The following is a 14,892-nucleotide window of genomic DNA, read 5'->3' as shown; positions in this document are numbered from 1 at the left end:
ACTGTTGTGACCTATAACATGAGAGAACAGGTCCAAAAGAAGAGTTAAGTCATAGAAATTCACATCTCATTGTATACAAACTCAGATTTCAAGGTCCGAATCAAATAAAATATGCTACCTTCTTTGTCAAAATTGAGTGTTTTTTCACTGCTATTGACACTAAGAGTAACTTCCTTGAGGTGGCCCTCTTCAACAGGAACATCCTAGAAGAAATTATAAAAATTTGTTATGCTTTCATCCCACATTTCACAATGCCTTTTTTGCTGCCATTATTGATTACCTTTTCCACCATAGAAGCAAATTCCATCTGTAGGAGGCTTGAAAAATGAACCAAAGATCCTAACATACTTCATGTATAAATAGCATGCACATGCCACAAGAATTTAGAAGATAGCATCATGTATAAACAACCAAACAAAAGATGAGGGAGAGAAAAGGTATACCTCTAGAGTTACATTCTTGAATGATACAACTTCTTTTGCATCTTCTAGTGAGAGCCACAGAGAGAATATATGGATTGGCACAAAAGGGTAGTAATTAAATTTATAAGTAAAATAAAATAACGATATGAAAAATACTTTCTTTGTCCCAAATTGCCCCTAGAATATCCTATTTTTAGTAGAATCCTAAGATATAAACAACATCAGGCATCATGAAAAGGAATAATCATACAAAAAAACATAAGATCAACCAAAACATGAGATATAACCAACATAAACTTATAAAAAAAAGAAAAAAGAAAAAAAGAGATATTAATCCCAATGTGGCATAAATCATTATCACAGGAGATATATTCAAATTCAAAGCTCGACAAAGTCAATTTCATTATCCAGTATGGCATGACTTATGACGATGGAAAATGCTTAGTTTCCAATATAGCAAAAGCATAATGAAACCTTAAGTAGATAAAACTAATTCAAACCTATATTCATAAGAGAGAAAACCTTATCAAGCATTTTCAAGTGATGGTGCATGCGTGTCTGTCTTCTATAGTTAATGGGCAAACAAAATTCTCATGAACATTTGTGGCACTTATGCATCTGCACTTCAGGGGAGAAAGCAATGGCCAACCTGGGAGTTCTGCCAAAATTAACATGGCTTTGACATCAGACAAAGCGTAGAACCACAATATCCACTTGTGGCATTTTCCTTCGCTTTGGCAAATCAACCTCAGGATTTAACTGTCTCCCACATATCAAGACTGTTTAGTTCCCTTAATGGTAGACCACCACTAGTTACATTCTTATTTCTCAACCTTAATGGACTAGGATGCCTATGATGTAAGATCATTACGATGCTCAACAAGATTTCCCCTCCTTTTGATGACGTCCTAAGTCTTTGTAGAAGAAAATGTGCACATTCCTTGCTTGATAAATGTACTTCAAGTAGCTAAATGCCACAAAGAGATGATATAGATTTCTCAGTTTGTACTTTTTAGTAAATGGAAATTTATTCAAATTATACATATACATTAGGACATGGCACAGGCATATCTCCTAACCAGAAATAGAAAGCAATGTAGGGGACTAGAAGAATAAAATTTCCTGTGACTTGTTCACATTACCCAAGTTGATGTATATTCTACTCTTCTATTCTATAATGCTGTGGCACTTTTAAACTTTTAACTGTTAGAAAAGGACGAAATGTGCTATTTCAAACTTTGCAAACTAAATCTACTCACGGGAACCTAGCAAAGCTAAAAATGACTTCTATAACTATAGACCCCTCTATTAACACATAACCAATGTATTGGCATAAAATAACCTTGAGATATGGAAAACCTCCATATCAATAAGAACAAAACAAAAAGTCAAACACATATGAAACTCCATTAAATATTCATTACCAAAGGAACTTGAACGTGGACATGATAATTTTCTCTTGAGTGCTTCTGTTTTATTTGCATTTGTTGGAAGTAATGACAGATCCACATCTAGCAGCAGATGACTTCACGTACAAAGCAGAAGCAATAAGAGGATGGTTGAAAAGCGGCTTCGACATTTCACCTATGACAAGTCTGAAACTTGAACACTATAATTTTGTTGCAAACTATGCACTTCACAGTTAATACAATTCAAAAGTGGCAACTACAACAATGGAAAAAAATAAATTAAAAAAAAGGAAATTGTACATTTTACCTTTTCCACTTAACTATTGCTAGTATGGGATTTACACAGCACTTAAGCCTTTGATGCCAAATTGACTTGTAGACTTCTTTACAGTCCATACCTATAACACTCCACCTCTACTGATGGATTTGATATAGGATTTTTTTGTTTGAGCTTCGGAGAAAGTTATCCATCCTTGAACTAATCGCCTAATCACACTTAACTCGATATATGATTTTTTATTCAGGGTTTCCCAAGAGTCATCCATCTTTGAATTACCCTCGTTTGAGCATTGCTTAACTTGTTCTTTGAGCTACTTTCGCCTGAGCATGCTTAACTCGATGTAGGATTTTTTGTTCATGACTTCCCACCAATATTGTCCCCAGTCGCACGCTTAACTTGGTCTTTGAACTAGTCTCACTTGAACAAGCTTAACTTGGTATTTTTTGTTCAGGGCTTCCCAAGAGATCATTCATTCTTGGACTACTCTCGCCTCTATTGATGGACCATATCAAGTGGCTTCCTAAGAGATTACACATCTTTAAATTACTTTTGCCTGATCATGCTTAACTTCCTCTATTGATGGACCTGTTACTCTCTGCTGATATTGTTTTTTGTTTAAGGCTTCCCAAAAAGTTACACATCACTGGATTACTCTCACTTGAGCACACTTAACTTTAACGTTCTTTTGAGTCTCGAAGTCATCAACTATTTTGAAAAGGCCTTGGTATTATGAGATTGATTATCAATACATTTGAACCATCTTTTATACCACACTCAAGTCATACTATTTGGAAAAGGCATTAGTATTATGAGATTGATTATTATTACATTTGATGTCAGGACCCATCCAAAATTTCTCACCAGAACCCTAGACAAGCCCTAATCTCAGGGAGACCTTACTGGATCCTCCAATGGAAAATCCGACAGAACGTCCCCTAAGGGTTGGACTTACCACAAATTTTCCTGCACGTAAAACACATTCCAATAAACACCACCTTATTCCTCCCACCATACTACAATTTGTTTCCACAAATTTATAGCACTCCAAAATAACAACAGGGAATCAACATATAATTCAATAAATATGTGTTCAATCAGTATACAGAGCATTACACAAATAAATATGACTTTAATACAATGACAGATAAAGAAGTAATACAAGATGGAGAGGAAAAAGGGAGAAAATGCTTTTTGGACTTTCGGCAATGAACTGAGATGTTGGGCTCGCCTCGGACGATCAATGTCTCCCAACCTGGGCCTAGGGGAATGGAATTAAAAAAAATATGAGATGCTAATCATCTTAGTGGGTAACCCAATCTAATATACAATTATAATAGTAATAATAATTATAGTACCCTTGATTAATTAAGAATAAATAAATAAATAATAATTAATTGGAAATAATATTTCCTCTCAAAACCCTCACCATTCACTCCGTTGAAAAGGTTCCTCTTTTTAAAACGTTTTCGCAAAACCCAATTTTTTATGCCCCAAAAATCAAGGAATAATTAATTTAATAAATAATTAAATAATCCAATTACGAATAAAATATAATGAAATATAATAAAATAAATTTAGAATACTTGCATCAAAGAAATATAACATAAAAGTGAAATTTAATACATAATTCGTAACATTTGATTTAATAAACTAAAATAAACAGTATCAAAAATATAATTTAAATAATTACAAACAATTTTGTAAATAAGTGGTAAAATATTATAATATTCATTTTGAAATATTCAACCAATCTATATAATATTTTATGGCAAGATGCATTTAAAAAACATTAATTTAAAATAACTGACATAAAATATGAATAAATACATTTTAGAAAATATTAATTGGAAATAGGTAAATAAACAAATTAAATACATTTAATTTAAATACGGCTTTAAAACTTTAGGATTTGAAACTTATATCAGAAAAATAATACTTGACGCACCACACTATATACCAGTAATGCCCTGTAATACCCAGCGTCCCAAACACCATCTGGCGGGAGGTTAAAGAGAGAAACTTGCATACGGTCGCTTTGGCGTACCGACAGCATCGCTGCTTAAACCGTAATCCCGACCATGGACGGGGACAGCTTATGTGCATTATATAAAACTTGCCTGCCCTCGATCCGATGGCAACTCACGGGAGACATTATAACTTGCGTGCTCATCCACATACACAGTACAGAACACCAGTACTGTATGAGTGCGTCTAAAACAAATAATCAAATTTATTATTGAAATACGCAATTTTTTCCAAAATTCACCGTGGGAATTATACCATTTTTCAAACTCACATTCCAACATTTTTTCTTTAATCCTCATCATAAATCCATCACTTTAAAATCCACCAAGTTCAAATCCATCAATTTGAATATACAAAGTTTTCAATGGCATAAGGTCAAGCCATTAATATTTCAATGCATAAATATTTTTAAAACATAATATTTAAATCCATATTTTTCACAAATTCTCAAAAATCAATTTAAATCAGTAATATGAAAACCATATAAATTCCATATATAATTAATTCATATAATTGTGCACAATAATTTAATAATAACCATAGCAATAATTAAAATAAATCAAAACCACAATTTCTTTAAATTCCCAAATATATTCTTTTGGCACCAAAACATATATTAAAAACATTATAAATTGGCAATACAATTCTAGGTAGAAATTCTCATAATATTGAACACATAAACATATTTTTTGAAATATTCAATTATGAAATATTCCAACAAATTAATTTAATAATTAATAATTTCAATTTTAATTTCATAAAATTCTTTAAATCAAAATATTTCGTAATATATAAATATTTTGATTCACTCAATTGGGCATAAAATTTCCACATATAAATCTACTAAATATTTGACACATAAAATACAAATTTCAACTATTCAATTCACACAAAATATTCACAAATTTAATTTTCGGAATTAATTTGAAGGTGGGTCACTCACTTTGAGCACGCAATTAACCCAAGATACTCCATGGGATCAATTTTACGGCTCACACGTGCTCCTAAAATAACAATATTATACAGGGTCAAATAAATTAGATACTCAGTACCCGGGGGATTTAACAAAAATATTAACCAAAATTTGTGAGTAATATACCGAAACAAAGCTTATGGAACTCCTAAAATAACAATATTACACAGGATCAAATAAATTAATATTTTATTTGGGTAAATAATACCCAGTACCCGGGGGATTTAACAAAAATATTAACCAAAATTTGTGAGTAATATACCGAAATAAAGCTTATGGGACTAGGATTGCGGATTGAGGCTTACCTCTCGAGATCGGACCAGTGGTGGCCGGGATCTCGCCGGAAAGCTCTCAGAATTCAAGTCCTCGATTCTTTCAATCCGTCGCGAATTGGAGGAAAACAACCTCAGATTTGGGTTTAGGGAGGTCGAATTAGTGGGGAAGGATAGGTGGGGTGATCAGAAACTCACCGGAATTGGATTTTCCGGAGAGCCACAGTGGTCACCGAAATCCGCCACCTCCGACAGCGCGTCCGGTGGCCATTGGTCGTGAAACTTGGTGAAGTGGTATATTTGGTGATGGGTAACTCAACGGGACCTGAGGTGAGGCAAACAAAGGTCGGAATAGAGAGAAATCTAGGTTTGAAGCCAACGGCGCCGCCGCCGAAAAAAGTCTCTATCCGGGTGCGCCGGCGGCCGGTTGGCCGTGATTTTTGGCTGGCCGACCGGTTTTCAGGTGGGCTTTAAGCTAGGGTGATGCTTGTACTGTTCTGGTGGCCAGAAATGGGTGAACAGTGGTTGAGTTTCTCTCTCTAGCTCTCTCTCTCCTCCTTCTCCTTCTCCTTCTCTCTCCTCCCTCCCCTTCTTAGCCAGTCAAAATGCCCGTGGGTGCCATTGTGCACTCAGGGGTGGGTCCCTTTTTTTGACACGTGCTGCTAGTCTATAAACTCGTATCGACGAGTACTTCACAACCATGCATTAGTCAAAGCTCAACTTTGCATGAACAAAAAGTCAACTCCGGCACCCCTTGGACAATTTGGACGTCAACTTGTTTTGCTCATAACTTTCAAACCGTTGCTCCGTTTTCGACGTGCTACTAGTCTATGAACTCGTGACAACATGTACTTTGTAATGGGACCTCGATCAATGTGAAATTCCACCGGAAGCAAAAAGTCAATATTTGATCCTTTCTCGGTCAACGACGATCAAACTAGGTCAACCTTTATCAAATTTGAGAATTTCCAGTGTACTTCGGGATGGGATGTTACATTTGAACCATCTCTTATATATATATTTTCTAATAGTTCAATTTGAATGAGGTTGATGATTTGCTGAAGTGATATGGATTGGATCTTTTATTTTTATTTTTATTTTTATTTTATTTTTGATACTAAGAGGAACTATAATTAAAGGCTTCAAAATTATTTCTGGAGGGATTACTTATTTAATTATGTTCTTTTATGGGATAGTCAATGAAACTTCCTTATCAGTTTTGTAAAATTACAAAAATTTGGAAGTGGAAAGTTGGAAGGCTAACGGTGTTAAAATCTCTTATTCTTGCTGCCTTGGATCGTAATATGACACTTAAAATTTTAAAATATGGCATATTATTATTGGATGTGTGTACTATATCATTTTCCAAATCAATACACATGATGTATTAAATAATTTCTCATGCAGTATAAACATGTAATACCTTTTTTTTCAAAAAAAAAAAAGAAAAAAAAAAGAAAAAAGGAAAAAAGTTAAAAAAAAAGAATACCCTTTTTAATCAAATAATGCAAAAAGGAAAAAAACACCTTATATTCATGCCATGTTGTATTACTATATAGTTAAATTAATCAAAAAAAAAAAATATATATATATATATATATAAAGGTTACCAAACAGAGCGAGTGATAATGTGCACGTGGAAGATGATTGCATGGATATGTTTAGAGGCTTTACATGTGGTCCGCAAGCTTGCAGCTGGAGGTAAGGAGCTTTATTGTTTGTAATTGATGTTTGCATGGTTCTTTCTTTTAATCCTCGTACTTTCCATTTGGTGTCTAGAGTCATAAAAAAGGTTAGGAGCTTTTATTGTTTGATGTTTTTAGTTTTGACCTTTTAATTCATGTACTTTCAATTTTGGTGCCAAGAGTCATAAATAAGGTTAGGAGCTTTATTGTTTGATATTTTTAGTTTGCGTGTACTTTTCATTTGATGCCTAGAGTCATAAAAAAGGTTAGAAGCCTTATTGTTTGATAATTTTAGTTTGCGTGATTCTTTTAATTCATGTACTTTCCATTTAGTGCCTAAAATCGTAAACAAGGCACCATTTTCCATTAAATTGGACCCTCACAAACCAGCCTGAGCTGCGCCGTGTTTTGTTTCACAACTTATTTTATCAATAAAAATTTTCCCCTTCGACCCAAAAAAAAAAAAAAAAAAACAAAATCCCACGCGAAAGCCAAAGTACCTAGCATACCGATCCTTCCCACCATTTCTTTGATTGGTACGTAGTTCTGGAACTATAACTCTCTCTCTCTCTCTCTCTCTCTCTCTCTCTCTCTCTCTCTTTCTCTCTTTTTGGAAGATAGGCATGGATCAGGGCCAACTCAACCTACTTGGAGGCCTAAGGCAAGAATTGAGTATGGCCCTAAATATGTTTTTTTAAAATATTCAATTTATATATATATTTTTTCTTTTCACATGAAAAATTACTTGTTAAAATTGTAGAATATTTTTTTCTTTCTTCTTTTTTTTTTTTTTGTTTTTTTTTGTTTTTGTTTTTGGAAGAAAGAAATTTGCTCATGTCAACTTAATTAGCCTGATTATTTACCAAAAGAATTAATTAGAGGTATTTATCGATAGAAATGCTTGTTGGATTCCAATATAGAAGTTTAGAGGAATTAATAAGCCGCTAAAAAAACTTTCTTTGTATCCAAAACATAAAATTATTAGAAAGTATATTTGACAAGTAAATAAAAAAATACATATATTAGATAATTTTTTGAAAGCCTTTTTTCTTTGTGGGTCTAGGCGATGTTTAGCGGGCTCGGGATCGGGGCCTCTGTCGCTTCTTACCTCGGTGAGAAAGGGAGAAGAGAGGATTGTGAGAAAAACCTAAGCGATTGTAAGGAAAAACTAAGCGATTGTGAGAACAGAAATAGTTACTTGCAACTTGAGAAGCAAAGGTGTGAGATAGAAAAGGCAAATTGTAAAGAGAGAGTGAAAAGATTGGAATCTGCAAAGGAAAAAAGCAATGTGTTTCTGCTAAAACTCTCGATATCGCTCCGTTTGGTGAAGGAGACATTGATTAGGATCACCTATGACTTTGCTGATAAAGAAAAGGTTGAAATTTATACAAAAGAGAAAGATGAGTTGGGTGTAGAATTGGAATTGGAAGAAGAATTAAAGGCGTTTTCAAAGGAGTTAATGGCGGTCACAAACATTATGAAAGTGGCTGAATTAAAAGTGTATGAATATAAAGAATCAAGGAAGAAGGAAAAGATCAAATTGGAGAACAGTGTGGTGAGTTTGACAGAAGAGAAGAAAAATATAAATAGTTTGCTTAAGATTACTTTGGTGGAGATGGAGGCTGCAGAGAAGAGCTTGAGTAGGTTTAATGAGAACATCGAGCAGAAAAGGGCGGCCATTTTGCAGATTGTGGAAAGTGGGTTGCAGAGCGTTGGGTTTGGGAGTGGTGAGAATTCATTGGAGAGTTCAGGAACTAAGGTGGATACTTCTGCTGATAGTAGTGAGCGTGAAGAGGAGGTTGTAAGCCTGGTATGCTCTGCTTTTGTTCCCTTTTTACTTCTACCATTTTTCGTTGTTTAAGCTAAATTGGCTAAAAGGAAAAAGTGCTTTAAATTGCTATCGAATTGAACTTTTATATTGAAATTTACCAATTGTGTTCCTAACTAGTGATGAATAGCAACTCTTCTTTTCGAAAAAAGAAAGAAAAAAAAAAAGAAAAAGAAAAGAAAACCATTAAATTTTAATAGTAAATTTGTAAGTTTGTTGTGAATTTATCAATGTTTTTATTGCTTTGATGCACCTATTTATGTCTATTTATCTCAGTTTGTTCTGGCAAATAGCAAATCTACCTTTGAGCATTGTTTTGTTATTTGTAATTGTTCTTATCAGGCATCAACCGTGGAGAGGATAATGAAGAATTTAAATCTTAAAATCACTCAATTGAGGAGATCTTTGGAAGAATCTAGGTATTTCATTATCAAAATATGATCACTCAGTTATTTTTTTTATATTATATGATCATTCAGTTATGAAAATTTATTTTGATAAAAAAAAAAAAAAAAAGAAAAGATGTTATTTTATAGAATGGTTTAAATAATGATAATACTGAAATGTGATAGAGCTCTCTAAGCGCAAAAACCTGCTCTATTGAACCTGCTAGTTAGTACATTGAGCGGTTTTCTTTTACTTAATTGTCGATTCTTTGCCAGGTCAAATAATGAGCACCTACAGAGTCTTACAAAGAAACAAGCTCAAGATATTGTTGAAAACATGCTATATATCAAGGAGTTGGAAAATAGAGAGAGGATGTTGGCTCAAAATGTAGGTCATTTCGCTTACTAAGAAATGCTATGGTTGTTTACTTGCATTCCAGCATTTTTTTTTTTTCTCTTACTTAGTCCCTCATTTTATGAATATATAAGGTTGAGGGACTCATGGTGAAAATAAAAGAAGCTGAAGCAGAGGTCGTTAGATGGAGGGAAGCTTGTGAATTAGAAATTGAATCTGGGAAACATGAGATTGAACAACGTGACACAGTGGTAAAAAGATTTTATCCCTCTTTGATTTAGGTTTGTTAGTTACAAACACACACACACACTCTCTCTCTCTCTCTCTCTCTCTCTTTCTATTAACTGCAACCTCTGAGGTTTAATAAACCAAATTTAATTCTTAACTTTTCTGACAATTCAATTATAAACCTATGGTTAGAACAATCCATTAAACTTAACAATCAAAGGGTAAAATGGTCTTTCAACTCTATATATTAACTATTAAATATAAAAGCAATTCTATCTACACTACAAAACATACTAGCTGCACTATAATTTTAATAATTTTTTAGTATTTTTATAATATTCATGAATAAAATGTCTTAAAGAATCTTAATTATTAAAAAAAGAAGAAGAAGAATAAATTATTAAATACACTACAATTACAAACTGATTCCTTTGTACAATTAGATCTACACTTATTTATTGATGAAATTTATCAATGATTAATTGTCCGGTTTACATATATTGGTATGTTTTGCTATCCTGTATATACAACCTGTCTAACATTATCGATATATATATAGATATACTTTGGATATAAAAATTGAACCATTTTACAATCTTTCTTTTGTGGAAGATTACGTACTTAAGTTTCTTCGTGTTCTTCTATTTGTCTGTCAATGAGAAGCAGAAGGGGCGGAATGAGAAGAAGAGAAGAGTGACTGTGATGTAGAATTTCAATTTGGAACCTGATCCCAAAATATAGATTTTGAAAAATTATGGTATTTTATTAAATATATTAAAGAAAATTAAGAGTTGTTATGCATGTAGGTTTCATTTTAAGATAAAATAGGTATAAATTATTAATGAAGCTAGCAAAAATAATTTTTAATGCATAGATTGTAGTATATTTAGTATGTTTTATAATGTCGATAGAACTACTCTAAATATAATTTGATACATTTTTTAATAAAATATTTAAATATATATATATATATGAACTAGAAAAAAAGGGAAAAAAAAGTAATATGAAAAAAAATCTATTTCTTTTTTATACACATTATTTTTTTTTTTTGAAAAATATGTAATTGCACATTTTAAAAAAAGTGCACATTATTTTTTAGAACATATGCATTTATTTTTTATTTTTTATTTTTTCTTTGCTTTCATTTTATTTTAAAGAAATAAAAATAAACATGAAAAAAGAGTGTAAAAAAATAAACTAAAAAACAAAATTAATTATTATGGGTATAAAAGTAATATAAGTTATAACAGAGGAGAGAGAGTGGGATTTTCAAACGGTAATCAAATTATAGGAACTACAATTAAAATGTGATAAATCAGGGATTAAATTTGATTTAGAGGCTGCAGTTGGTTAACCATATATGAAACATCACAATCAAATTATAGAGACTACAGTTAAAAAGTGAAAAATCATGGATCAAATTTGATTTAAAGCGACGGCTGCAATTGAGTGAGAATATAATGTCGAACACCATTTCGGGTGGGCCAATTTTGTTCCAAAGTTACAAGCTTTAACAAAAAATGTTTACATTGTGAATTAATCTGTACATTCGGAAGAAAAATTGAAACTCCCAAAATGTTATCTGGCATTAAGTTTCTCAACATATGGAGAGAGCCTCTTCTCTTCGTAGCAAAACTAGATATAAATATATATATATATATATATGTAATCTTACTTTTTTTTTTTCCTCATGTATTTTGTACTAATCCTCAAAAACTGGTTTCTCACATTTCTGTTTTATTAGGTTGCCATTCTCACCCAAGAACTAAAGAAAACAAAGACTGATTTGGACATATCAAATCGCAAATTAAATCAAAACGAAGAACTTGCAGCTGCTGCCCAGGCAACAGCAGAGAAGTCCCTGCAACTGGCTGACAGCACAGCTGCAAGACTCCACGAGCGGGTAGAAGAGCTGTCAAAACAATTAGAAGAAGCAGAGAGCCGATACCGGAACAGATACAAGCTCAGAAACATATGTTGGCCATGGCGAACACTCAAACTGAGTACTGCTACTATGAACAATATAGTGAAGAATGTAAAAAGGATGCTGTCAAGATGCAAGAAGGATGCTGTCAAACTAAATTCTGCTACTATGAACAATAAAGTGAAGAATGTAAGAAGGATGCTGTCAAACCGCAAGCCTTGGAAAGCACTCAAACTGAATACTGCTACTATGAACAATAGAGTGAAGAATGTAAAAAGGATGCTGTCAAGATGCAAGAAGGATGCTGTCAAACTAAATTCTGCTACTATGAACAATAAAGTGAAGAATGTAAGAAGGATGCTGTCAAACCGCAAGCCTTGGAGAGCACTCAAACTGAATACTGCTACTATGAACAATAGAGTGAAGAATGTAAAAAGGATGCTGTCAAACTAAATTCTGCTACTATGAACAATAAAGTGAAGAATGTAAGAAGGATGCTGTCAAACCGCAAGCCTTGGAGAGCACTCAAACTGAATACTGCTACTATGAACAATAGAGTGAAGAATGTAAAAAGGATGCTGTCAAACTAAATTCTGCTACTATGAACAATAAAGTGAAGAATGTAAGAAGGATGCTGTCAAACCGCAAGCCTTGGAGAGCACTCAAACTGAATACTGCTACTATAAACAATAGGGTGAAGAATGTAAAAAGGATGCTGTCAAAATGCAAGAAGGATGCTGTCAAACTGAGTACTGCTACTATGAACAATACAATGAAGAATGTAAGAAGGATGCTGTCAAAATGCAAGACTTGCTCCATTAATGTCTGAAACCCTATAATTTATTTCAATTCTTTCTTCTTATGAAACTTTATTTATATTTGTACCTTCTCTTCATTTTTTTTTTTCTTTTACACTCACATTTTACTAGGTTAGTGGAATTTCTTCTCGTTGATTAGTGGAACTAGAATTTTTCTTTACCAAAAAAAAAAAAAAATAAAAAAACACGAAAGAAAATGTCTGAAATGACATGCCCAACCATTGCAAATACTATTCAAGCCATTGTTAACAAGTTCTGCTCTTTTTTTTTTTTTAAACAGTTTTTCAAAGGAAAATATTGAAACAGTTTCAAATGACCAACTCACTGCTATCATTTTTAAATTCCTAATCGGTATTCCACATTTCATCTGTTAATATTTTCCTTTCAAGCAGAAAACTATTTTCATCATCATCATCATCAATTCCACTCCACAAATCTTGTCATTTGATTTGCAATATAATGTGAAGTCTATGAGATATCTTATGTGAATAATTTGCATATATGGGACCTATATGTCCGTTAATGTTGGACTCACCTTGGAATAGATTGTAAAAAAGGACAAATTGACAAAAAAAGTTTAATCAACTGGTGCATACAACACAGACATTGCCACTACTTACATTGTTCTCTGAATATGATTCTGATTTTGTTTTTTGGTTGAGCATATTTGTCTGTCTGTCAGATTCATTGAGAAGTACCGATTCTAATTGGAGAAGCACATGTCACACATGAGCGTATCATTTAGAGATATAATGAACTTGTTTACTTCATTAATGTAGTTTGTGTTAAATAATTTTCCTTTTTCAATTGGTAGTTGTAGTATTGAATTGGTTTATAATGTAGCATGCATTGTACGATAACTTTGATTTCTATTATTTGCAGCAGATGAAAATCTTCCTTCTAAAAAAATGAAACAGCAAATAGTTAAAGCATGTCCGGAACTCAAAAGACATATAAATTACATGAATACCTGCTTCTTCTATCCCAGGCAGTGGTATAGCGTCCTTTTTTCGATCATTCTTTCGTGTAATTAGTTATTGACTTACTGTCGTGTGCATGCAATGAATTTGAATTTATATTTAGGTTCACCCATACACTTCAACGGAACGTATGGAGGATAATTTTTTCCCTTTCAACTTTAAATTCTGACTGAACAAACTTGTCATGAGTTTAAAATGTGATTATTTTATATGCATCATAGAGATCTTTCAGAAGACTGAATAATGCGGTGTATTATTGTCGTTATTATTATTATTATTTTTTATTTTTTAAAATGAAGTATGGATTGAGATGGAAAATTTTGAGAAAGGGAGTAATTGTTGAAATTATTGCTCAGCATGATTTTATATTAGATATCTTGTCATGGGGTTTGCAGCAGATGAATACTACACTGATTACTATTTACGGGAGACTGGCAGAACTAAAGTCCAAGAAAGCAGCAATTCCCTGTCATATTTGGATTGTCTCCAAAAGGCAACTTATATACACAAGCTAGGTAGTTTTGGAATGAACAAGAAGATTGATGGGCTACTGTTTAATTGATAATCAATACATTTTGAATCTTGATAGCCAGGATTGCCAAATTCATTTCTTTATTGTTCGTCATATCTTTTGTTGGCATACCTGCAAGCAAAAGTAGTTTAATTTTAGATTTCTAACTTCTAGAAAAAAAAAAATAATAATAATAAAAATAAAAATAAAAATAAAAACTTAAAGTGTCTGCCACGATGTTTTGATACTTCCAATTTGTATCCGATAAGTGTTTCATTATTGTGTCAGGCATTATATATTGTCGTGTCCCTTTTAGCTACCCAATGTAATTATATTCTATAGTTTTATTCTTCAAACATTTATTTGTGCACTTTAATTAATAAACACAAATATCTCAAGCATATAAGAACAGGGGAGACAGGAAACAAAGATCTGAGACAGCAATTTCACCTCCTTTGCTGCTAATGAATTCAACTGCTGGAATAGAGCAATCTGAGCACTTCAGATCGGATCCAACTCATTGGCTGACAACAATCTGTCATGCAGTGTACTGTTGTATAAGAACTACTAGACGAGCTAACTCTGTTACTGCGCGTACAGGGGAAGTTGCAAATGAGTTGAAAGAAATATCAAGAAGGTTGAGTTCTGACTGCTCGGTACATTCTGGTTGGTCCACCAAGACAATGGTTGACGCTTCAAAGCTGATCCTGATGCTCTCAGTCGAGGTGAGAGATGATTATTCTACTTTCATCTTCAGCGTACAGTCCCCAAAATGAAGTTTGCATCCGTGATCTTT

General features: G+C 32.8%; 1 protein-coding gene across 1 annotated transcript; it reads left to right on the top strand.

Annotated features, from left to right (window-relative positions):
* The first annotated feature begins 7,471 nt into the window (after positions 1 to 7,471).
* LOC125421607 (uncharacterized protein At3g49055-like) lies at positions 7,472 to 12,615 on the top strand. The gene is made up of 6 exons (XM_048470840.2): positions 7,472 to 7,602; positions 8,130 to 8,876; positions 9,237 to 9,313; positions 9,557 to 9,668; positions 9,770 to 9,886; positions 11,608 to 12,615. Exons 2-6 carry the CDS (start codon positions 8,133 to 8,135, stop codon positions 12,238 to 12,240), a joined length of 1,683 nt encoding a protein of 560 aa, XP_048326797.2. The 5' UTR covers positions 7,472 to 7,602; positions 8,130 to 8,132; the 3' UTR covers positions 12,241 to 12,615.
* The last annotated feature ends 2,277 nt before the right edge of the window (positions 12,616 to 14,892 follow it).

This window comes from Ziziphus jujuba, chromosome 8, assembly GCF_031755915.1.
Source record: "Ziziphus jujuba cultivar Dongzao chromosome 8, ASM3175591v1".
NCBI lineage: Eukaryota > Viridiplantae > Streptophyta > Magnoliopsida > Rosales > Rhamnaceae > Ziziphus > Ziziphus jujuba.
Note: the sequence above shows the minus strand (reverse complement) of the source record. Positions and strands in the feature narration are given on the sequence as shown.

What these genes read in the sequence shown, in the direction of transcription:
- LOC125421607 (XM_048470840.2), top strand. Translation starts at nt 8,133, where the DNA reads ATGTTTAGCGGGCTCGGGATCGGGGCCTCTGTCGCTTCTTACCTCGGT. An exon ending in AAGAGGAGGTTGTAAGCCTG is followed by an intron (nt 8,877 to 9,236) that starts GTATGCTCTGCT and finishes TGTTCTTATCAG; the next exon opens with GCATCAACCGTGGAGAGGAT. An exon ending in TTGAACAACGTGACACAGTG is followed by an intron (nt 9,887 to 11,607) that starts GTAAAAAGATTT and finishes CTGTTTTATTAG; the next exon opens with GTTGCCATTCTCACCCAAGA.